Raw genomic sequence first — 26,873 nt, forward strand, 5'->3', positions numbered from 1 at the left:
GAGCAGCTGGTAGTTTCGAACCGCTGACCTTAAGGTTCGCAGCCCGATTCGTAACCACTACGCTACCAGAGCTTCCTTTACATCAGGCAAATCTGCTTCTCAATACCTCTTTAAAGTGTTGAAGAGCAAAGATGTCAGTTTGAGGACTAAAGTATGCCTAACATAAGCCATGGTATTTTCAGTAGCTTCATATGCATTTCAAAAGTTGGACAGTGTATAAGGAAGGCAGTAGAAAAACTGAGGCATTTGAGTTATGGTGTTAGAGAAGAATATTAAAGGTGCCATGAACTGATATAAGAAAAAATGCATCTGGGTTAGAAGATTTATAACCAGAATGCTCCTTAATAAGACAGGATAGTCAGACTTTGTCTCTCCTGAGGAGAGACCAGTCCCTGGAGAAAGATATCACACGGGGTAAAGTGGAGAGTCAGCGAAAAACAGGAAGAGCTCTAGCAAGTGGCATGGTGGCAGCAGCAATGGGCTCAAGCTTAACAATGATCATGAGGAACGAGCAGGACTGGGCAGTGTTTCTTTCTCTTCTGTAGAAGTTTGCTAAGAAACTGAACAAACATGCTGGCACTTAAGAACAACAACAACATGAAGGTTATATGTTCATTGTTGTTCCTATGTTAAACATTGTTACAATGATAAGTTTTGTAATGGAATACATGTGATAGTCACTAAGAAGTCACCAAGAAAACACACTTAGAAGAAAAGGAAGAAGAATGTAAGGCAAGAAAACAGGCCAGTGCAAACAAAAAATGGAAAATCAGTATAAAAACTCAAGAAAGATAAGAAATGCTCATAAAAATAAATAGTAAAATGAGGGAAGTAGACATTTCATTTGCAATAATATTTTTAAATGACAATGTCTAAACATTGCATGCAAAAAGCAGAGTAGCAGAATGGGTTTTACAAAAGCATGAGCCATCCCTTTTCAGTCTACAAAATACACACATTAGACATAAGGACACAAACAAACTGATAAGAGAGAAAAATATTCCATGTAACCAACAAACTAAAAAAAGAAGTGGTGGCCATTCTGCTATACGATAAAACAGACTTTAAAATAAAAGTCTATTACAAGAGATAAAGAAGGACCCCACATAATACGAAAAGGCCAATCCAGAAAGAAAACATAATGATTATAAATCTCTATGCACCTAACAACAATGCACCAAAATACGTGAATCAAATACTGACCAATGTGGTAGGAAAGGAAACGACTCCGCTACAGTAGTTGGGGCACTTCAACACACCATTTTCAATTATAGATAGAGCACCTTAAAAGATCACTAAGGACATTGAGATCTTGTAGAAGACCATAGTCAACTGGACCTAATGGTCATATATAGAAGACTCCACTCAGTGTCGCTTTCACAGTTACACTCTTGTCCATTACACATGAGTGTTTTCCAAACTAGACCATGTGCTAGTACAAAAAACAAGTCTCAACAAATTAGAAAAGATTGAAATCATACAAAGCACCTTCTCTGAGCATAATGGCATGAAGCTAGAAGTCAACAACAGGAAATCAAAAATCAAAAATCAAAAACCTGTACATTAAATAACATATTAATAAAAAGAGGGAACCTCAATGAAAGGATTGACATTGTAGCAGCAACAATAGGCTCAAACATAACAAAGATTGTGAGGAGGACACAGGACTGACCAGGCACTGTTTTGTTCTGTTGTGCATGGGTTTCAATGAGTTGGAACCGAATCAAAGACACCAAACAACAAGAAACTACTATTGTGTCACACAAAAAACCAAAAGTGACATTTAAAAATTACTAGAATCAAATAAAAAGAAAATGCAACATTATCTTTTAACTCCAGTTTTCCACAAACTCCTAGAATCCTCCACATATCAAAACCACTGGGACACAATTAAAACAGTGCTGAAAGAGAAACACTTAGCAGTAAGTGCTTACATTAAATTAGAAGAAAGATCCAAAATTATGAACTGACAACTTGAATAGAAAAGAAAGAGTAAAAGAAGTTACCAGAAAAAAATAAAATATAAGGCAGTTCCCAAGTTAGGAACATACAATTTACATAGAACTCATAGTTATGAACCATACCCTATAAAGACTACAATATTAATATTTTGAGGTACATACAATGGTTCCAAAGAACAAACAGGCACTACTTTGTGAAATAAAACAACACTTTGTTATTATTATTATTATTGCATTTTTATATTAAAGATGTTTTAATGTATCTGAAAGTGGTTCTCTAATTGTGTTGTTCATAGAAAGTTACACTATATGCTTTATAATAAGACAGATAGTTGACTGACTGATGTTAGATACAAATCAGACTTACATACAAATTGGATTTTAAAGCCGTTCACAATCCAAGAACTGACCATAGTAAATATTAGGGCAGAAATAAATAAAACTGAAAATAGAAAACAAATGAAAAAATTAGCAAAACCATAAGTTGGTTATGTTAAGGGATCAATAAAACAGAGAAACCACTGGTTATATTCACAAATGAAAGAAAAACAGAAGAGGCAAATAACTAAATTCAGAAATGAAATCAGTAACATTACAATCTACCCAAGAGAAATTTAAAACCAAAGAAAAAAGATAACTGAATACTACGAAAAATGGTACTCCAACAAATTTGGAAATTTAGATAAAATGGACAAATTCTTAGCAACCTACCAAGTGTCCCAAATAATATAGAGGTAGAACATTTAACAAGACTGGTTATAAAAAAAGAGACTGATTATATCGCCACATATCTGCTAAAAACAAAAAGCCCAGTACCAGATGCCCACATTGGAGAATTCTACCAACCATTCAGGTAAGAGTTGACACTAATCATAATCAATCACTTCAAAAAGGTAAAAGAGGAAGGAACACTACCGAATTCTTTCTATGAAGCTAGGTTCTCTTTTGATGACCCTGATATCTAAACTAGAATAAAAAAGATGTACAAACAACAAAAAATCTCTTATGAATATAGACAAAAATTTTTTTCAACAAACTCCTAGTCAAAAAACTTCAGCAACATATCAAAATAAACACACACCATGACCAAATGTAACTCATACTAGAATTACAAGAGTGGTTCACATCAGAGAAACAATTTAATCCACCATTTGTTTGAATGAAACAAAGAAAAAGAACCATTAGAGCATATCAATTGACGCAGAAAAGGCATTCAATAAAATGCAGTGCCCTTTCCTGATAACATCTCTCAGTCAAATAGAAACAGAAGGTAATTTTCTCAACATAATTAAGGGCACATATACAAAATCAACTAGAAGTTCTAGTGGCACTGTATGATAAGCACACAACTTTCTAACTGAAAGGTTGGCAATTCAAACCACCCAGCAGTTCGGTGGGAGAAAGATAAGGTAAATCTGCTCCCGTAAAGATTTACAGCCTTGGAAACTTTACACAGGGGGTCATGAATCAGAATCTACCCGATGGCAGTGAGCTAGGGTTTGAGTTGCCTACAGTGAGACAAGGATATCTGTCATCAACAATCTTATTCAACATTGTGGTAGAAGTCCTAGTATGAGCAATAAGACAAGAAAGAGAAATAAATGGTACCAAAATTGAAAAAGAGTAAAACTGTATTTGCAAATGACAAGATCCTACATATACTGTTGTTGTTAAGTGCTGTTGAGTTGGTTACTACTCATAGCAATCCTGTATAGGGTTCCCAGGAAATAGCTGGTGGATTTGAACCACCAACTTTGTGGCTAGTAGTCCAGTACTTATCTGCAGCACCACATCAGGAATCCTACATGTAGACGACCATAACGATTCCACAAGAAAACTGCTGTTTCTAATAGAAGAATTTAGCAATATTGCAGGGTACAAGATAAAAATACAAAAATTAGTTGGAGACCTCCAATAAAGACTAACTCAAAAACATAAATCAAGAAAAGCAATACCATTTACAATAGTCCCCAAATCAATACAACACCTAAGAATTTACCTAACCAGGACACAAAAGACTTATACAATGAAATTAGAAAACTACACTACAAGAGACTAAAAGAAATCTACAAAAATGGAAAGACATCCTTTGCTCACGTACTGGAGTATTTAATAGCGTGAACATGTCAATTCTACCTACCCAGAGTGATCTACAAATATAATGTAATAACTGCACAAATCCCTACAGCATTCCTTACTGAAATGGGAAAACTAATGACTAGGTTCATATGGAAAGGAAAAAAGTCCTTTAATAGTCAAAGTGATATTTAAGAAAAAGAACAAAGCAGTCATTCGAACATACTTACTCAATCTTAATGCCATGTTCTTCATATAATCCAGTTTCTTGGATTGTTTGCTCAGCATACAGACTGAATAAGTATGGTGAAAGAATACAATCCTGGAACACACATTTTCTGATTTTAAACCATTCAGTGTCTCCTCGTTCTGTTCAAACAACTGCCTCTTTGTGAATACTCATTCTCTGCAATGTTGTCCATAGTTTGTCATGATCCACACAATTGAAAGCCTCTGCGTAATCAGTAAGGCACAGGTAAACATCTTTCTGTTATTCTCTGCTTTCAGCTAAGATCCATCTGATGCCAGAAAGATACCCCCAGCCCGATCCTCTGACAATTCCATGTTAATACACTACTGCAGCTGTTTTTTAATTGTCTTTAGCAAAATTCTACTTGCATGCCATATTAACGATATCACATGCAAGTACATTACATTGGGTCACCTCACTTCGGAATGGGCACAAATATGGATCTCTTTCAATCAGTTGGCCAAATAGTTTTCTCCCAATTTTCTTGACATAGTTGAATGAGTGCCTCCAGTGAAGCCTCGGTTTGTTGAAAGATTTCAATTTGTATTCCATCAATTCCTGGAGGCTTGTTCTTTGCCAATTCCTTCAGGGCACCTTGGACCACTTCCTTCAGTATCATTGGCTCTTGATCATATGCTACCTCTTGAAATGGTCGAACATCAACCATTTATTTTTGGTACAGTGACTCTGTATATTCCTTCTATCTTCTTTTGATGCTTTCTGCATCATTTAATAATTTGCCCAGAGAATCCTTCAATAATGGTACCCTTGTTGTTGTTGTTAAGTGCCACTGAGTCATTTCAGACTCATAGCGACCCTGTATATGGTTTCCAAGGAATGGCTGGTGACGTTGAAACACCAACCTTGTGGTTCAAACCTACCTTGTAGTCCAGTGCTTTATCCCAGTGCACTACACCAGCATTCCAATAATACTCTTTGCTGGTGTTGTTAAGTGCCATCAAGTCGATTCTGGCTCATAGCAACCCTGTATAGGGCTTCCATGGAGCAGCCAGTGAGCTTGAACCACTGACTTTGCTGTTCAAACTGACCATGCAGTCCAGCATATTAACTCACAGTGCCCACACCAGGACTCCAACTATACCTTAGAGACTGAGAAATAATGGCACAAATAGATGTATTCACCCTTATTTTCACTGCTGTTTTATTCTAAAAAAGTCAATAAATGGAATGACGGAGGTGTGTATTAGTGGGTGAAAAGCTAAGCAATGTGGTACATATACACAATGGAAGACTGCACACCATAAATAACAATAGTGATTCCATATATAACATTAAAACATGGATGGACCTGGAGGGCACGATGCTAAGTGAAATAATTCAAGTATTGTTGTTGTTGTTGTTGGTACGTGCCTTCAAGTTTGTCCCAACTCATAGAGACCTCATACAGGGTTTCCAAGGAGCGACTGGTAGATTTGAATAGCCCACCTTGCAGTTAGCAGTACAGTGCTTATCCTACAGCACCACACCAGGACTCCAATTCAAGCAAATAAGGACAAAGATAGCATTATACCTCTGTTACTTGTAACTTCTTAACAAATAGACATAAGAGATCAGTGTTCATTGGTGGGTGCCAGGGAGAGGAGGAGGGGAGAGGAAAGTACATTTCAGGTCATATTTTAGTTTATACTTAAATCATGTTTGTCACCATATTTTTGTTGATGGGTAAAGTGGCACCAAATGGGAATGTAATGAGCACAGTATCATCGAACTAAAAATGAATGTTTGAGCCCATCTGGATGGATATAGGCACATTGGTAGATGGATTAATACAAATGTCTACATATGTGAGAACAGATAGAAGTGTCTATACATCTGAAACCAAACCCACTGCTATTGAGTGGATGCCAACTTGTAACAACCCTACAAGAGAAAACAGAACTGACCCATAGCGTTTCTAAGGCTATAAATCTTTATGGAAGCAGATTTTCACATTTTTCTCCCACAGAGAAGCTGCCTTAAACCACTGAGCCACCATGAACCCTAGAAATATCTATGTTGTTGTCATTAAGCGCTGTTGAGTCAGTTCTGACTCATAGAGATCCTGTATAGGGTTTCTGAGGAGTGGTTGTTAGGTTTAAACAACCCCAGACCTTAAGGTTAGCAGTCCAGTGATTATCATACAGTACCAAACTATAAGGATCTATGTTGTTTTGCTAAGTCTTGTCAAGTCAGTTCCTACTCATAACGACCCAGTATAGGGTTTCCAAGGAGCAGCTGGTGGGTATGAACCTCAGACCTTGCGATTAGCAATATGGTAGGGTTGTGCCATGGAGTTGTTTCCAATTCACAGTGACCCTGTATAGACTTTGTTGTTGTTGTTAAGTGCCTTTGAGTTGATTCCAACCCACAGAGACCCTGTATAGGGTTTCCAAGGAGCAAATGGTGAGCTTGAATTATGGACCTTGCAATTCAAACAACTTTGCAGTCTGACGTATTAGCCCATGGCTCCACACCAGGACTCCGTATAGACTTTACAAGGCTGTAAATTTTATAGGAGCAAACAGCTTCATGTTTCTCCTCTGTTACTTGGAACTTCTTTCCGAGCAGCTGACACTTTCGAATTGTTGACCTTACATTTAGCAGCCTAATTTGTAACCTTCCAAATTACCACATTCAGTTGTTGTTATTGTTGTTGTTAACTGTCAGCGAGTCCGTTCCCACTCATAGTGATCCTGTATCGGGTTCATGAGGAGCAACTGGTGGGTTTGAACTGCCAACTATTATTGTTGTTAAGTGCTGTTGAGTTGGTTCCAACTCATAGTGACCCTGTATAGGGTTTCTGAGAAGGAAGTGGTGGGTTTGAACTCTGACCTTGGATTTGCAGTCCAGTGCTGATTCTACAGTGCCACGCTAACTACAGGTACATGTAAGTACCGATATAATGAGCTATAGTAGCATCATGTTTACTGGCTGCCAACCTCAAGATCAGCAGTTCAAAACTACCAGCTATCCAGAGGGAGAAAGATGAAGCTTTCTGCTCCTTAAAGATTTACAGCCTCGGAAACCCTATACAGGAGTCCCTATGAGTTGGAACCAACTCCACGGCACATAACCACCACCACCAAGTACAAATATGAGGGTGTAGGCACATGTACTCATTATAGACACAAACATGCATACTCCAGAGACATAAACAAACAACTTCCAAGATGGATTCTCTGGGTTTCTGAAAGCTTAAGGCCATAGTCTTATGGGCAGTACAGACAATTGGCATAACATAGTTCACAAAAATCATGGACTGCATTCTAGTGAAGTGACAAGCATCTGGCATCTTTAAAAGCTGGGTAGCGGACATCTAAAACACAACTATAGGTCTCTACTTACTGGAACAAGAGTAAGAAGGCAGCTAAAAGTTCAGAAAACTAGTAAGTCTATCATAATGGCATCTACCCTGAGACCAGAAGAACTAGACAGTGCCTGGCTATCACCACTGAACATTCTGATGGAAGTCACCATGGATGGTCCTGGATAATAAGGGATAACAATAGGGAGCGAAACTCAAATTCTAATAAAAGATTGAAAAGCCAGACAAACTGGAACAATAAAGAACAGAGGAAGGAGGAGTCCCAGAGATTATGGCCCCGAGACATTCTTTAAACCTAGAACTTAGCTTATCCTGAGACCACCGTTCATCAAACTTGCAGAGTGACCCACAAAGTAAAGGATATTGCCCATTAGATCTGTGCCCTACATATAGCCTGTCAGTGTGAGACCAAAAGCCAACAGTAACTCAAAAACAAACAGGAAAGGTGAGGATGCGGGTAAACAAGGGTGTAGCAAGTTGTGATAAAGTTGTGAGTGGTAGCAAGTTGTGACAAACACAACTAATGTCACCGAACAATCCGTGTGGACATTTTCAAATGAGATTAGAAGTTACTGTGAAAACTTTCACCAAATACTCAATAAAGATTTTTTTAAAAAATACACATAAAGAATTATGTTGTTGTTATTAAGTGCCGTGGAGTCGGTTCCAACCCATATCAACCCTATATAGGGTTTCCAAGGAACGACTTGTGAGCTTGAACCACTGACCTTGCAGACCAAACTGACTTTGTGGTCCAGTGCATTAACTCACATCACACCAGGACATCACAAAGAATTATGAAGTAGAATAAATTAAATGCTGTGCAATTTATCAAACTTGGAAGCATGGTGTGAACATCGCCACTCTCATTCTCTGTTCTACACTGATGAGTTGGGATTAACCCAATAGTACACAATGACAATACCAACAGTTTGTTTTTTATTCTGAGAAACCCTGAAAACCTGGCTTCACAAACTTGTGGCCTTGTGGGAGGGACTGAAACAATCAGACATGAATCTCTGAACTTTGTCAAGCGCTGCCCTGCAAACACTTTTTTCCCACGAAACTGCAGTACATCCTGCGGACTCGGTGACTGTGTCAGGGCATTGGGGAAACAATATGGGAACCAGGGAAAGAGCTACATGAAAGCCCAGGGGAAAATCATGATCCAAGAGACACAATAGTAATGAATGGAACCCTATTAACCCTTGGTTCAGAAAGCAAGCTGTGTGCTGATCTAGCTGGGAGATCAAATGTCCTCAGAGTGGCTAAAGTTAATTCCATGCATGACTGTAGACTGGAAGTCCACTTCGACCATACACTGTAGAGGCAATTCAAGAGTTGAGTGGCCTCTTAAGCAAGAAAAGCCTTGTGATCCTGCCAGTTCTGAGAGGCCATGACTCCATGAGGCAGCTCTGAGTTCTCTTGAAAGGCAACAAAAATATATTAGGAAACAGAAATCAATGTCAAATGCTAAATACTTCTCAGCATCGAAAAGCAGCTCTCAGCTTTCAGGAGAAACCTCAACATTTGAACAGTATCTTAGATTTATTCTCCCCATCATCATTCTTTACCCTTCCAATGGTTATGATGCTGTTTAGTGATCCAGTGGTGAGGATTTTCATTTTCTTTCTCTTAAGGTGTAATCCATATTGAAGGCTGCTCCTTTGAGATGCACAGTTTTTTTACCTGTTTTTGCTCTAACTGAAACCTTCCTACACTTGTGAAAATACTGCTTCCTACAACAGATTTGATTATCACATCGTGTAAGATTAACCTGAAGAACTAACGCATATAAGGATTAAGCATATAGATCAGACATTTCTTACCAAATGAACTAAAAGATATGCTATGAGGGGGCTTCAGAAAGTTTGTGGGAAATGTTATTAAAAGATTATGGGATCTTTCCAGAAGCTTTGTTAAGCCCCTTCATGTAAGTATGATGAAAATTCTGGCTATTACAGGGCAGACAATCATCTAGAAGTTTCAATCCAATGATCTCCCCTCCACATTCCTTACTAAACCATCAAGAAAAATCAAATAAAGGAGAAGTTAAGTTAGTGATAAAACTGCATGACTGAAATTGCTAAACACTATATTGATTTCTAGGAAATTCTGTGGGCAATCAAAATGAAAAAAAAGTCACGAAGGGCCGACTAGAACCCAAAACCTTGGCACTGGCTCATTAAATCAATAAATAAACTGTTCCAGGAAAAATCATGACACAGGGCTTTAATTTTTCAGGGCAAGAGCTAGACGTGTGTTCATACACCTAACAGAAAACTAGGGAACTCATGGTCCACTAATAGAATCCAGCAGTCTCGGCATGCTCCAACACAGAAGTCGATACAACCATACTGTTTACTGGGACAGGTTAAGATGAAAATGCAGCAAAGAAATCCGGATTCCAACATAGCAACTTCTTTCAACCAATCTATAGAACAACCAGTCTAGATAAAATGCACCTCCTACCCCCAAGTAGGAAGAGTCACAACTCTTTGTCCGCAGATGAGTTAGGATCACTGAGCCGCTTTATCTAACCCTCCAATTCACAGAGGCAAGGAAAATCTACCTTCAAATAACAGACCTACAAGCCCTCAAAGAAAGGTAAACATCCCACTGAAAAATCAGCAACAAGTAACTTCTCAAACTGTATGTTGTTAGCAGCTGTCTCTGATTAATGGTGACCTTGTTCCTAATGGAACAATATGCTGCCCCATCTTGGGCCATTCCCATGACCACCACAGGTCAGTCACTGTTATCCGCAGGGTTGTCATTATTTTGGAAATCGATATGCAGCCCTTTCTTTCCAATAGGTCTTAGTCTGGAAGGGCCAACGAAACCTGCGTAGCAAGCAAACGTCCAGTGACAGAGCTCTGGTGGCTGCCCATGACATGTACTGGCTGAGAATCCAACCTGGGCCATGGGCATGGGAGGCAAGAATTCTACCACTGAACTACCAGAGCTTCATTCCAATTATGAGCATGAGTCAAAAGTGATCCATACTCAGGTCATATTGAGGCACCCCCAGCTGATGACAACATTAAGCACGCACATGAAATGATTCTGTCAGATAGACAAGTGGCAGTGGATTATATGGCTAACCATTTGCAAAGCAGCCATGGCTGTGCCTATGAAACAATCCATGACAGACTTTGGTTTTGAAGAGTTTGTGTGATATGGGTACGGAAACAAGTTATGGAAGGAAGGTAAAAGGTTCTTTTAAAAATCATTACTGGTGACTAGATATGAATTCATTACTATAAGCCTGAGAGTAAACGGCAGAGTATGGAACTGAAACATCTTCAATCACTGATCAAGAAAAAATTCAAAGTCAACCATGAAAGGTACGAAGAAGACTGAATCTATAAAAAATGGACATTGTCAAAAAAGAAATGGAAAGCATAAAGGTCTATATGCTAAACATCAGTTAAGATTTGTTGATTAAGTGATGATGCCTGATTAGAAAAACACATCAGACTGTTCAGTATCTGGTATTGTCAGCCAGGTTTGTGACACCATCTCTGACACATCCTGACAAGTGAGAAGACGAGAGGGTATCTGGAGGTAGTAGGGGTACATGGAACCCCAGTAAGCGGAATAGTTGTACCAAATATTAATCATGTGAAAAAACTAAAACACATTGTAACATGTCAGTTTACATTTTCCTATGTGATATTGTATTTTTAATAAGACAAAGGAAAAATTATTTACATTTGTATTTTTAATAAGACAAAGGAAAAATTATTTACATTTGTAAAATCACTGAAAATTATAAAAACTGCAAGACTTGGTGGTCTGATAGAGAGAGACTGGTAGAACCTCTGAAACTCTGGTCCTTACACACACTTCAAGCCTGGAACTCAAACTATGCCTGGGGATCCCCTGCTAGCCAAACAACAGGCTGACCACTCAAGTGAAATATAATAATACCAGGAAGGAATGGACTCCTCAGTTCAGTCAACCACCTGGGACCATAAGGGCAGCATTTTCCCAAAAACAAAACTCAGAAGGTAGGTAAAGGCAGGAAAGAAGGGTGAATGGAAATGGGGAAGTTAGGGACAGAGTGGGAAGAGTGCTGCTATATTGAGGGGATTTCAGCCAATGTTAGGAAATACAACATGTATAACACTGAAGAGGAAACAATTTTCTGTGTAAACATTCACTCATACCACAACAAAAAATTCTGGTTTTTCTTTACACTGTGGTTTGAAAGCATACCAAAAGCAAGACACCACAAAGCTGAAATAAAAGCACAACCTTACAGTTCTAAAAGAAACCAAACTCTGTTGCCCAATCATCTTTTTCTCCTTTTTCTTCCTACTTCACTGACTTCTCTTAATCTCAGTGGTTTCTATGTCCACGTCACGTCCACCACTCAGCATGGCCATGTCTGGAATATACACTGAGTCTTTTCTCCTGTCTCTGTCAACTCACCCTTGAACACTTCTCATTCTGTTACATTCCTTTATATAACATCTCTACCTATGAACATTCCTCTTCACTCCAGACCCATATACAAGGGTATATCAGAAATAATTGCTACAAAATCACAGAAACCTTTAGTAAACAAAATTATCCAGTGTGAAGCTATTGTTCCTCAACGTGACCTCCATCTAGGTCTATCTACTTCTGAAGGTGGTGTTTCCACGCCACTAGCCTCACCAGTCATCTGTCAGTCTGTCATACTGTGGTGACTTGTGTGTTGCTGTGATGCTAGAAACTGTATCACTACTATCTTTAAAATCAGCAAGCTCAACCATGATGAACATTTTGAGCAGAGTTTCCATACAAAGGAATACTAGAGGATAAGCCCCTCAGGTTGAAAAGCACTAAAAATATGACTGGGGAAGTGCTGCCTCCTCAAAGGCGAGCTGACTGTGATGACACAGATGGAGTAAAGCCTCTGGACCTGCATTTGCCAACGGGGCACAACTCAAACTGAGGAAAAACAGCTACAAATGTCCATTAAGAATCAGAACATGAAATGTACGAAGACTGAATCTATGAAAAATGGACATTGTCAAAAACGAAATGGAAAGTATAAAGGTCTGTATGCTAAACATTAGGCAGCTGAAATGGACTGGTATGGGCCAATGTGAATCTGACAATCAAATCATGTACTATGTCAGAAACAACAAATCCAAAAGGAAGAGCACAGAATTCATATCAAAAGTACAATCTGGAGATCTATCTTGAAAGTTAACGCTGTCAGGGATATGATATATCCATATGTCTACAAGGAAGACCCGGCTCCTGGTGTGGCGCTGTAGGATCAGCATTGGACTGTGAACCACAAGATTGGCAGTTCATACTCACCAGCTACTCCTCAGAAACCCTATACAGGGTCGCTCTGAGTCAAAACGGACTCAACAGAACTTAACAACAGCAGTAAGAAAGACCGGTTAACATCACTATCATTTAAATTTATGCACCAATCACAAAAGTCATTGATGATAAAACGGAAGAATTTTAACAACTTCTTCAGTCTTAAATTGACCAAACATGCAATCCAGATGTACTGATATTTACTGGCGATTGGAATGTGAAGGTTGCAAAAAAAGGAAAGGTCATTAGTTGGAAAACACAGCCTTGGTGATAGAAATGATGGTGGAGCTCACATGATAGAATTTTGCAAGATCAATGACTTATTAATTGCAAATACCTTTTTCAAACAAGATAAAAGGTGACTGACTATACACATGGACATCACCAGATGAAAAACACAGAAATCAAGCTTATTACATCTGTAGGAAGAGACAGCGGGCAAAATAAACATCATTAGCAGAAACAAGGCCAGGGGCCAACTAGTGAACAGACCCCATCAATTGCTCATATGAAAGTTCACGCTGAAGCTCAAGATACTTAAAATGAGTTCACGGAGCCATGACCTTGAACGTATCCCACCTGAATTTAGAGACCATCTCAAGAACAGATTTGATGCATTAGACACTAATGACTGAAGACCGCAAGAGTATGGGGTGACATCAAGAACATCGTATAAGAAGAAAGCAAAAGGTCATTAAGAAAACAGGAAATAAAACATTGAAATGGATGTTATAAAAGGCTCTGAAACTTGCTTTCCAACATAAAGATGCTAAAGCAAAGAGAAAAAATGAAGACATCAAAGAGCTGAACAGAAATTTCAAAGGGCAACTCGAGAAGACAGTCAAGTATTATAAAGAAATGTGCCAAGACCTGAAGTTAGAAAAACAAAAGGGAAGAAAACACTCAGCATTTCTCAAGCTGAAAAAACTGAAGAAAATAGTCAAGCCTCTAGGAAACCATGAACAAAATATTAAGTGATGCAGAAAGCATCAAATACGGAATGTATACACAGAGCCACTGTACCAAAAGGAAATAGTTGATGTAAAACCATTTCAAGAGGTAGCATAGAGTGAAGAACCAATGGGATTGAAGGAAAATGTCCAATCTGCACTGAAGGTATTGACAAAAGGCAAGGCTCTGGGAATTGACAAAATACAAGTCGAAATCTTTCAACAAACTAATGCGGCACTGAAGGCACCCACTCATCTATGCCAAGAACTTTGAAGATGGCTACCCAGAAAACTGATTGAAGAGATCCAAATGTGTGCCCATTCCAAAGTGAGGTGACCCGATGGAATGCGGATATCATAAAATAATGTCATTAATATCACAAGAAAGTAACAATTTTCTAAATGTAATTTAAAAACAACTAGAAAAGTGCATCAACAGGGAATTGCTATAAACTCAAGTTAGATTCAGAACAGGATGTGGAACTAGGGATATCAGTGCTGATATCAGACAGATTTTGACTGAAAGCAGAAATTTCCAGAAACATGTTTACCTTCTGTTTTATTGACTATGCAAAGGCTTCTGACTATGTGGTTTATGACAAGCTAAGGATAACATTTTCAAGAATGGGTATTTCAGAACACTTGATTGTGCTCATAAGGAACCTATACATAGACCAAGACGGTATCATTAGAACAGAACAAAGGGATACTGAATGGTTTAAAGTGAGAAAAGATTTGCATCAGGGCTGTATTCTTTCACGATAGTTATTTAATCTGTACGCAGAGCAAATAATTGGAGAAACTGGATTAATACAAGAAAAAGTATGGCATCAGGATTATAGCACGACTCATTAACAGCCTACTGAAGACCACAGCCTTCAGTATGGATGGCACCTCAATGTAAGGAAAACAAAAGCCTCACAACTGACTAATGGGTACATCATGATAACTGGAGAAATGATTTAAGTTGTCAAAGACTTCATTTTGTTTGGCTCCATTATTGGCACTCATGGAAGCAACAGTCAAGAAATGAAATGCCATATTGCATTAAGGAAATCTGCACACTCTTTCAAGTGTGCAAGGACAAAAATGTCAGGTTAAGGATTAAGGTGCACCTTACCTAAGCCAGCTTATTTCCAATAGCTTCATATTCATGAACAATGAGTAAGGGAGACTGTAAAAGAACTGATACCTTTGAGTTATGGTATTGGGGGAAAATATGAAAAGTACCATGGACTGCCAGAAGAAGGAACAAATCTGTGTTGGAAGAAGTACAGGCAGAATACTTCTTAGAAGCTAGGATGGTGAGATTTCCTCTCTCATATTTTGGACATATTATCAGGGAGGGACCATTTCCTGGTAAATTGGAGGGTAACGTAAAACCAGGAACACCTCCAAAAAGATGGATTGGCACAGTGGCAGCAGCAGTGGGCTCAAGCGTAAGAACAATTATGAGGATGGTGCAAGGACCGGGCTGTGTCTCTTTTGTTGTGCACAGGGTCGCTATGATTTGCAGCCAATTCAATGATACCTAACTACAAAAAGAACCTTTCCCTGAAGGAGTCTGTGCTTTTTGCCTTACACCACAACAAAACAGCAATTTTAGCATCATCCTTCAAGGACTCCAACTGCCTTCATTTTAAATGTTCTTTGAATTTGAAAACAAAGAGAAATCTGAAGGGATGTGGGGTAGATGAAGTAGCATTTCCCACCAAAATTCTCATTAAAACAGTCAGAAAAAGTACACTGTCATGCTGAGAAAAGTATTCCTCAGGTTAACGTTCCTGGCCTCTTTCTCACCTATGCAGTTTCCAATTTTCTTAATACTTCTTCATGATATACCCCATGATTGCCCCATGGCCTTCGAGAAATATATCAAGATCACCCCAACGAAGTTCTAAGCAGACACTTCAGCTTTGACTTTAACGAGTCCAACAGATCTCCTCAGGAGGTACTATTTTCATCGGATCTGTATTTTGAAGTCACCCTAATGAGAGTAAGCATATGACTAAAAGAACATGTCTGCAGCCAGCCACTGATCACAAAGACATATTTAAACACACTTTGTTTGGAAAAACTGTGCACACATGAACTAGAACCCTAGCAGCAATACTTTCTGTCTCAGCCTCTTATGTGCTTACTTTAAAAATACATACCTTTGATATCTGATGACTCAAATGTAGTACGATTACCCAATCCCCTGAATTTACTCCCTGATCCATCTCAAGCACCTGTAATTGTTAAAGCACCCAGTAAAACCTAAGACTCAGGATGGAGGGAATTCTCCTCCTGCCTTCAAACCCAGCAATGGGCCTGATGCTTTTAAGCCTCCTAACCTCCTTCAAGTGGTCAAAGACAAAGAGACACATCCATAAGCTTGAGTCTATTAATAATTCCTTTGTTCCTATTTTATCACGATGAGGGAGTTCTTTCATCACATTGCGTAAGATTTAAGTGGAGCCCATTATTTTCAATATTGAGCCCCCATTTAAGAATATCTTCATCTCTATGCAGGACACATGATTTTTTTTGCTATGTCGTTAATGATAATTTTGTAGTCGTAAACACAGCGAGCGAAATGCTTTCCAGTCCTTTTTTTTTTTTTTAAAGGTACGTGTTGTTGTTAGTGAGAATATGCACAGAATGACATAGTTCAGTGCAACCATTTCCGCATGTACCTTTCAGTGATATTGATGACATTCTTTAAGTTTTGTGACCCTTCTCACCCTCCTTGTCTGAATTTCCCCTTATTAAAACAAACTCACTGCTCACCCTAGGTTACTAATGAATCTTTCAAACTGTTTTTGTCAGTTGGACACTATGAGCAGCTAACTTCCTTCAAGTCAGCACTTAGACATGTGTCAGCCATAAAAGGAGTGCATATACAGTATGTCTGAAAGGTGGGAGGGACGCAATGCCATCTGTGTTCCAGCGGTCTCCCTGTGTTCTCCCAGAACAAGGTACTTGCAAGGAAAGGCTAAGGACAGCTGAGAAACTATCATCCAGATGGAGGATGATGAGGCACTGCTGTGTCTGCTACCCCAGAAGGTGGCTCTACAACCTGGCAGAGCTGATGATTGCTAAGTGGGAGCCCTCTTGCACGATGCCATGTACTCTGGTTCTTTAAGGAAGCGAGGGTGCCCATCTTGGTAGGCGATCCCTCAACTTTCAAATGTTGGCAATGGATTCAGAAAATCTCATATGCCTTGTGCAGGCCAAAGTGAATGCATCCGCTGGCTGGACACAGGCTGGAGGCCTCCAAGGCATGACAGTTGCCCTACTGACATTAGTCCATGTTAATGAGGGATTCTTGGGAGAGGGTACTAGGTGTTTACCAGTTGTTTCCTAATGTATTTTCCTAATGCTGCCAGGATGTTCAAAAGGATTTCAGACTTCATGTACTGTCAGACTAGAAATTATATTCTTGTTACTTACCCTGCTGACTTCCTTAGGAGCCGATTCACCTGGGGTGTGGGGAAGGAAAGAGAAAAAGGAGAGTTAGGAAAGATGAGCAAGCAGAGGAACCAAAACGTCATTGTCTCTCAACAAACGAGATGATTCTTACAATACGGCCTCTTACAACATCTAAGAAGGTGACTTCAAAAATCGGTGTGCGTAGTGAGCAGAGGGTAATGACAGCATGTGTAGCGTTAAATGTATACATTCACTCGGGAGGAAAGATGAAATGATATCACAGCAGCAATAATCCCCAGTGAAAGTAAGAGCTAGGCATTGGGTTTAATTCCTTGACATAGTGTTGATAAAACAACATCGGGCTCTGCAGACCAAGCAACAAAGTCTGTGGACTGAAATAAGCAGACCCAGGTCTCCCAGCATACATGTTCCTGGCATGTGTCATAGGTCTCCTGCTTCTCTTTGTAAATCCAAATAGTCCATATAATCACATCTTAAAATATCAGATATGCTTTAAGTCAAAACATTCTTTTTTAAATGAAAAAGAAAAGGAAAAGGTGACCTCTTCAAAGGGGCTGTTTTTTTTGTTTTGTTTTGTTTTGTTTTTTGTTGTTGTTGTTTTTCCTGCAAACATAGCTAAATTTTGATGAAACACACCGTCACCCAGTTGACGCCAACTCATACCAACCGTATACAAGGTTTCTGAGACTGTAGCCTCATCTTTCACCTAAAGAGCAGCTGATGGGTTTGAACCACCATCCTTCTGGTTAGCAGCCCAACACCTAAGCCACAGCATTATCACAGCTCACAGGAGTTGGGGAGTGTATTTATGTGTGTATTCATGTATGTACATGTATCTAAAATGGGGCTTATAAACACACTCTGTGTTCTAAATGGCACAACCCACATGAGCATTACAAACACCCACTAACATGTGGACTGGTCAGGTGGCTACTGGTGGGTCTGGAATGGCCACTCAGACTGGAGTCAGTGCAGGCCACAGACTGATGAGGAGTGCTGCTTTGGACCACTGGTCTGAGGAGTTTGGGGGTCTTTGTGCTGCTTATCAGCATAGATCATGAGATGCTGACCCAAGAGGGGAAGGGCATTTCCATGGCCCTTACAAAGGAGAAGCTCCCTAGACCCTTCAAGGAGGTAACCTTTACTTTATGCTGTTGCTAGGCATGTTCTTTCCTGCAACGAACTGTAAAGCACTGCATTGTGGGTCTTGTGAGTTTTCATTAGCAGTCAGACACTGTCTCCCTGCCACCACTAACACACACTAAACATGCAAATCTGAAGGTGTTCTGTGTCCTCAGAACACAAAATGTAGTCTGATGCATCTCATTCCTGCCAGAAACATTTCCCTCATCTCTCTCCCACGGGTTTAAGCCTAGCTGTGCCCCCATTGCTCCTTTCATGTCCACACTAATTACACCACTCTGCCATATACATCCTCTTCATGCTAATCTTTCCTAGAGTGGCTATTAGTCACCCACTTACACAAGTGGCACCCAGTCTAACCCAAGATCAGGTTCCACCCAGGCCCTCCCAGCTGGTCCTGAATACAAAGCCTGTCCAAGTGACCATGCCGCTTGTGAACATACACACTCACACACACACACGCACACGCACACGCGCGCGCACACACACAGAGTATCTTTTTAAAACAACCCATTTGTCTCACCCACATCATCCTACATACACTAGTTTTCAACACTTGGCTGCACTTGAGGACCTTTTTAACAAGTCAAGGTTTGTGTTATCAGATGGTTGTTGTTGTTGTTAAGTGCCATGGAGTTAGTTCGTACTCATACCAACCCTGTATAGCAAGAGTGGGGAACATCCAGTGAGGAGGCTGCATAAGGCCTGCAAATCATTTGGTCGGGCCCTGCCAAGGCAACCACAGTTCTAAGCCCTCATATTGTTGTTGTTAAGTGCCGTCAAGTCGATTCCAACCCTTAATGAACCTGTACAGAGTTTCCAAGGAGCAGCTGGTGAGCTTGAACTGCGGACCTTGCAATTCAAATGGCTTTGCAGTCTGGCGCATTAACCCACAGAGCCACACCAAGAGTCCTCTAGTATATATAACCATCATATTGTTGTTGCTATTGTTATGTGCCATGGAGTTGGTTCCAACTCATAGCGACCCTGTACAGGGTTTCCGAGGCTGCAAATCTTTGGAGGAGCAGAAAGCCTCATCTTTCTCCCGCGGAACTGCTGACCCTGCAGTTCGCAGCCCAATTCATAACCACTATGCTACCAGAGCTCCTTAGCCATCATATAACAGGTCAATTAATTAAAAGTTTGGCCAGATATAGCAGGCTAATTTTTAAGTTGATAATTTTGTATGGCCTTTGAGTGATGTTAAAAGTTTTGGCAGGAAAACGTTTCTCCACCCCTGCTGTATAGAGGTTTCCAAGGAATGGCTGGGGGGTTTGAGCCACTGACCTTGCAGTTCAAATTGTAGGGATTCAATAAATTGTACCCGTTCTGGGTTGTATTGGGTTAATGGACATTTGCTTCTGTGCTTTCTCACAATTGTTCCATATTGTTCTCAGGACTGTATCCGATTTGAAAAATAATTGTTTTGTAATATTATCCAGAGTTTGTTATGACACACACAGTAGAAGGCATTTGGATAGTCAATCCAGCACTAGTAAACATCTTTCTGGTATTCTCTGCTTTCAGCTGCCAAGATTCACCTGCTGTTAGCAAAAAATATTCCTTATTCCATGTCCTTTACTGAATCCGGTTTTGATTTCTGGCAGTTCTAGGTCTATGCACTATAACAACCAATTTTGACGAATCAGCAGTAAATTTGTACTGCATTTATTATACTGTGGAGGAGTTCTGGTATGACGCTATAAGATAAACACTTGTCCACAAGGTCAGTTTGAACCGAAGTTGGGTAGTTCAAACTCACCAGCCACTCCTCAAAAACCATATGCAGGGTTGCTGTGAGTCAGAACTGACTCAATGGCACTTAACAACAACAAACAACAATCATACTGTGGTGATTTGCATGCATCACAACAAATTATAGATAACATTGTGAAGAATGAGAATTCCAGAACACTTACTCGTGCTCGTGCAAATCCTATACACAGAGCACGAAGCAGTAGCTCAAACAGAGCAAGGGGATAGCGAAGGGTTTAACATCAGGAACCATTGCATCCTTTCACCATACTTACTCAAGCTGTGTGTTGAGCAAATAATCAGCGAAGTCGGATTGCATGAAGAAGAACATGGCACTAGGATTCGAGGAAGACTCATTAACAAATGGCAATATACATTTAACACAAGCTTACTTGTGCTTCAAGTGAAGAGGACTTGAAGCACTTGCTGATGAAGATTGAAGACTACAGCCCTCATTATGGATTACAACTCATTGTCAAAGAAAACAAAAATCTTAACAACTGGACAGTAAGCAGCATCATGATAAATGGAGAAAAAACTGAAGTTCTCAAGGAGTTTCTTTCACTTGGATACACGAATAATGTTCATAGAAGACAAGCAGATAAGCCTGGAACAGCTAGAGGAAAAGAAGATACTTATTGAAGGGATGACCAGCAGGAAAAATCCAAAACAAAAATTGCAGTCTGATTGGCTACCACAAGAACAAGCAAGTTATCTGCAGGGGAACCATCAGGGCAAGCAATCAAGTCCCTTCAGGGCAAACCCCCTTCCAAGACTGAAACTCAAACGGAATACATGAGCAGCCAAGAAATCAAAGGACAAACTACATTGGACAAATCTGCTGCAAAAATACTTCTTCAAAATGTTGAAGAGCAAAGATGTCACTCTGAGGACTAATGTCTGCCTGACCCAAGCCCTGGTATTTTCAATATCCTCATATGCATGTGGTAGCTGAGCAATGAATAAGGACATCTGGCAGGAGAAGAACGGATGCATTTGAATTATGATGTTAATGAAGAACATTGTCATTACCATGGGCAATCAGAAGAATAAATAAATCAGTCTTAAAAGAAATACTGCCAGAAAGCTCCTTAGAAGTAAGGATGGGGAGACTTGCTCTCTTATACTTTGGACATGTTTTCAGGAAGGACCAGTTCCTGGAGAAGGATATCATATTTGGTAAAGTGGAGAGTCAGTGAAAAAGAGGAAGACCCTCAACGAGATGGATTAACATGGCATTTGTAACAATGGGCTCAAATATTACAATTGTGAAGATGGCGTAGGAGTAGCTGTGTTGTGTTGTGCATAGGGTTCCTATGAGTCAGAATCCACTTATTGGCAACTAACAACAACAACAATGAATTGGAGCTGATTCAGAGTCACCTAAAGGCAACCGACATATGATTGCTTAAAGTGGTCCAGAATACTGAAAGGAAGGATTTAAATGCCACGGTTTTGAGAGAATGATTGACTGGTACCCACAGCCACCTTGGAATAACGAGGGTAGACCACCTAGAAATCAAGATGCCACAGAAAAGATGATGGAGGCATGTGAGGGGGTAATCAGGTCTGCAAAGACATTTTAACCCATGTAAACAACTAGCCATGAAGCCAAGGAACTGCTTAACATATGAGCTGTTCGTTTTACTATTGATGAAGTCAAGGTTATCAGGTGAATATCAAAAATACTCAAAAGAACATAAAACTACCTTGAAGAATAACAAGGAAGCGGTAAGCCACCACATAACATGGATGAACCTTGAAGACATTATGCCGAGTGAAATGAGTCAGTCACAAAAGGAGAAATACTGCATAGGACCATTATTGTAAAGCTTAAGAAAATAAAAGGAAACTAAAATAATTTCTTTGTTGGCTACTGGGACACAGGGGAGCGAGGGAAGGTAAGGTAGAGCACAGAATAGAGGGAACGGGGAGGGGGTTGGGAGAACAAGGTAAGTAGGGGAACCTTTAGGCAGGTTTGCATGGGATAATTGGGATAGAGGTAAGTAGTGATGTATGTGCAACCTTAGAACAACAGAGTTCTGTGACACAAGGATTGAGTCATAGTCTGAATGGGTAAAAGAGGGGAAATAATGTTAAAATGTGTGACTGTCTTATGAATCTTGGTTTCCCTTGCCTACTATTGTAAAATAGACACTTGAGAGGGATAGAAAGGAATAACCAGAAACATGATTATAGAAAGCTTTCAAGTCCATCTTCAGCCTATAACTGAATGGAATACATAAAAGGGACACTGGAACCTCCCCAGTGAAAGAGGCTTCTTGTGGAGTCTTTGTAGTGTATAAGACCTAAGGTGGAATTCTGATCTCCATCCAGAATCTTCTGAAGTGGGAAATTTCCACTAGAAAAGACAAGCAGATAAGCTTGGAACAGCTAGAGGAAAAGAAGATACTTATTGAAAGAAAGACCAGAAGGAAAAATTCAAAACAAAAACGGCAGTCTGACTGGGTACCACAAGAACAAGCAAGTTGTCCGCAGGGGAGCCCTCAGGGCAAGCAATCAAGTCCCTTCAGGGCAAACCCTGTCCAAGACTGAAACTCAAAGAGAATACATGAGCAGGTATGTAACCTTGCTGATGACCACGTTGGTCTACAGATGAGTGGAAGTGGGGAGAAAGCAGCAATGAAGTTGTGGGCTGAGTCTAACCACGTTACATAGACTCCCATTGACCAGGTGAGACCTGGTTGGCCAGAGTATGATGTGATCTGGGGACTCCTGATCCCATGGACAAGTACACAGCCAAAGAGGGCTAGAGCTGAGAGTGATGCGTCCAGCTGATACAAAGTGAGGGGACATGCACAAGAACGTCCATACTTGCAGACAGCACCCATTCGACCTAGCTTCAATGGCTAGATGATCAGAACTCAACTAGAGGAAGATTGAAAAAAAAAAAAAAAATTATTATTATTATTTTTTTAATAAAGAAAACATGTAAATCACTATTATTTGACTTGACCTATACTTGTGAATGTAGTAGCTTAAAATGCCAACCAAGAGGGCAGGAATCTTCACAGCAAAGATCATTCCCATCCCCTCTGTACACAGGAATGATAGGGCTGGGCAACTTAGACTTAGGTAACCTAAAATGGAAGGCTATAAAGGCACAAAGTGACTGGATTACAAGTTTTCAAGAGGGAGTTTAGTTTTAGAGTACAGGGGAAGATAAGTTCTCCACTGAGTGGCTTTCATCCTGTCTAGATGATGGGGCTAGTGAAAGGAGATGGGGATAAGATCCTTATGATTCAATAGTGAGTAACTGTTATCATGACTGATTGTGATTCTCGAAATTATAAAGGTAGAGGTTTTGTAAGCAAAGAGGGGGTAGTGGCTGATCTTGGAAGAAGAGCAGGAGTGGAGTACGGGGCCCTATTCAGAGAAGCGGCAACATCAGAGATGGAGGCAGAGATCATGACATGGAGAGATGGAGCGGCTGGGAACTTCAGACTCATGGAGGGAGAGGGGATGTGTGCTGGCGGCCAGGGGGCAGCCTTGCAGGGTATGCCCTTTGGTTGTTTGAATGATTGTATAGACCTGAGTGTTTCAATGTACATTAAAACACACACACACACACAAATAAATTAAAAAATCAGAGGGAATAGAAGCAAATACTGATGCATGGGGGTGGGAGGGGATGTCGTAATCATTGCAATGAAACGAAATACGATAGGATAAGTGTAAAACTGTTGTTCTCCCATGTAAACTATTACTCAATTCATAATAATAAAAAAAAAAACTTAAAAAACAAAAAGAATGGACAGAATTTAAAGTAAAAAACAAAATAAAAAGAAATGCAACATAATGGAATACAGAATAACATGTCTGCAATATTGAATTAATTCATTTTTATTTAAAGTAAAAAAAATAAGGGAACTTTCTGGTTCCTACCACATATATATTTCATTAACATTTCTTTGCATAAGAGTCTGTTCATCATAACCTGTTCCTACTCAATCTGTCCAACACTAATGTCTACAACATACTAAATCCCCTTCCCATTCCATTAAGACTGGTTTCACTAGAGTTCCAAAGATGTGCGTTCCTTCTTAACTCTGCACTCTCATACGTTCATAAATAAATATCTACTTAGTACACATTAAGATACCATTCTAGTGCTTGCCATACATCAGAGAACATGGCATACAACAATCCCTGTGCTCCTGATACTTTATTCCATAGGTGGAGACTCTCCATACACATGAAACATAACTAAATGCCCCAGCAAGCTGGAAATGGTAAGTACTTTAGGCAAAAGAGTCGAGTTGGTTAAGGGTGATTGGAAGGCAATCTGAGAAAGGTCTAGGAGTACTGTGAGAAGGTTTGGTGTTGGTAGGTAGTGTCATAGTGACCCTGTTACAACAGAACAAAACAGGGCCCGGTCCTCTGCCATCCTCAAAATGGTTGTTAAGTTTGCGCTCATTTAGATGTAGTCTGCAGTTTGAGAAAGGGTGGTTAGAGTCCACCTCATTGAGGAAGAAACTGAGTGAAGCGAAGGGGGTGAGGAAGTGAAGGGGCCGAGGGGAGGGGTCCACTGAAGCAGAGACCCTGAGACAGGTGTGTGCCTGCTGTTTTCTTGCTGCAGATGTTGGGGTCTCCTTCTTTCTAAACACCAGTCTTTCAAGACTCAGACCAAACTCAGCTTTGTCTGGAGACCCATTTCTATATGTTTCTTTCCTGTTAGGAAAGGGAAAAGTATTGCAAAAAGAAAGGAGGGTAAGAGATTTGGAGTCAGACAACTGTGTTCAAATCACACCTTCACTCACAAACCACAGGTGGATGATGTCTTCCCCTTTGCAAACCTGGTTGCCTCCTGTTCTAAAATGAGGTGACTTCAATGGCTGTGAGGAGCAAATGAGAACATGCAAATTCCATCCCTGCACAGGATAAGGTGGCTTATCCATCAGTTGTCAAGTTGGTCCTCCGCATTCGACTGGGCATGAACTGCATCCTGTAGGAAAAGCACTGGACTGATAACCACAAGGTCAGCAGTTCAAGTCCACCAGCCACTTATCGGAAATGCTATGGAGCAACACTATGAGTCGGAGCAAACTCAGCAGCACTGAACAACAGCAGTACTTACCATGGCCTGTGAAGGAATGACGTAACTTCTTAACTAAATGCAAGTTCTTATCGAGAAAAGTAAATAACTTCTGAAATGGTTTATATATAGATAATGATGCTTTTAGGGATGAAATATTTTCCTTCAGTCAGCAATAGACTGCTAAAATGCCAGAAAATTGTCACTCTTGACAATGGTGTAAAATCTATCGGTCTAGCTATTAAATACAGTTGCTAAATTGTTTCATTCTTTTTTCTGTGTGTTAAAATTAACAACTGGCACTTAAGGAAACCAAGTGCCATGTAACTAGGAGCTGGAAGATCAGAGGAAGTGGTTCGTGACATTAAACCTTTGACTTCACAGGGTTCCTACTGGAAAAACATGAAGTAAACTTTGAGTCACTGGATAACTTGAGAGTATCAAGAACTATATCTTGGGATATACTTCGTCAGAAAAAAAAAAAGTGGGGAGAAGTCTAGTATAAGCTCATGAGTCATAGCATAAAAGAGGAAAAGCAGTCATTTTTTCCCTGAAGGATGAGAGTGATTTTCAATAACCTGTGGAATCACAAGTTTTCTGACGCATAGCACTGTAGTCTGATCTTTTGTGATTAATTCTATATAAACAGACTGAGACCATGCCCACTGCAGGAGACTCTCTGAGGTTTCCAGTTCTATACATGAAAAGTGAGGGCCTAAAAGGCTATCTTGTCAACTGCAGGTGTCCTACATACAAAAGCTCATCATTTGCAAGGTATTTCCCTTCTCTTTTACTTTGCAGAATGGTGTGGCACTGTAGGATAAGCACTTGACTACAAGGTCAGTTTGAAACACAAGATCAGCGGTTCAAAGTCACTAGTTGCTCCTCGGAAACCCTATGAGTTAGAACCAACTCGGTAGCCTTAACCACAATAATTGATATAAATAGGGGTGCTGATCTTACATTGCCACACCAGAAGTTCATACATATATATCTCTATCTATCTATCTATCTATCTATCTATCTATCTATCTATCTATCTATACTGACTTAACAACAACAACATATATATATTGTGTGTGTGTGAGTGTGTGTAATCCTGGTATTGTAATGAATTACAAGCTAGGCTTCTAACGGAAAGGTTAGCAGTTTAAATCTACCAGCCACTTCTCAGGATAAAGATGAAATTTTCTGCTCCTGTAAAGCCTTGCAGTGTTAGAAACTTACACAGGATCACTGTGAGTCAGAACTGACTTGGTGGCACACAACCACCAGGAGCATGTATGCTGTTGTTATTGTTAAGTGACATCTAGTTGGTTCTGACTCATAGTAACCCTGTACAGGGTTTCTGAGGAGCAGCTGGCGGGTTTGAACTGCTGATTTGGTGGTTTGCAGTCCAGTGCTGATCATACAGTGCCACACCAGGAATTATATATTTATATATAAGGGACGCTATAGGATAAGCACTGGATTTATTACAGGTTGTTGGTTCAGACCCACCAACTGCTCCTCAGAAACCCTATACAAGGCTGCTATGATTTAAAACCAACTCCATGGCACTTAACGCCAACAACATACATAGATACACATATAT

At 39.9% G+C, this 26,873-nt stretch overlaps 1 protein-coding gene across 1 annotated transcript in view; it reads right to left on the reverse strand.

The window, feature by feature from the left end:
• PDE10A (phosphodiesterase 10A) overlaps window positions 1-26,873 on the reverse strand; it is a 321,369-nt gene that overhangs the window by 125,551 nt on the left and 168,945 nt on the right. Inside the window, exon 3 of the mRNA XM_006871187.1 lies at window positions 17,326-17,354. Within this exon, the coding sequence (XP_006871249.1) occupies window positions 17,326-17,354 (29 nt within the window). The remainder of the gene's footprint in view (window positions 1-17,325; window positions 17,355-26,873) is intronic.

The sequence above is a fragment of the Chrysochloris asiatica genome, unplaced genomic scaffold (genome assembly GCF_000296735.1).
Source record: "Chrysochloris asiatica unplaced genomic scaffold, ChrAsi1.0 scaffold00162, whole genome shotgun sequence".
Classification (NCBI taxonomy): Eukaryota; Metazoa; Chordata; class Mammalia; order Afrosoricida; family Chrysochloridae; genus Chrysochloris; species Chrysochloris asiatica.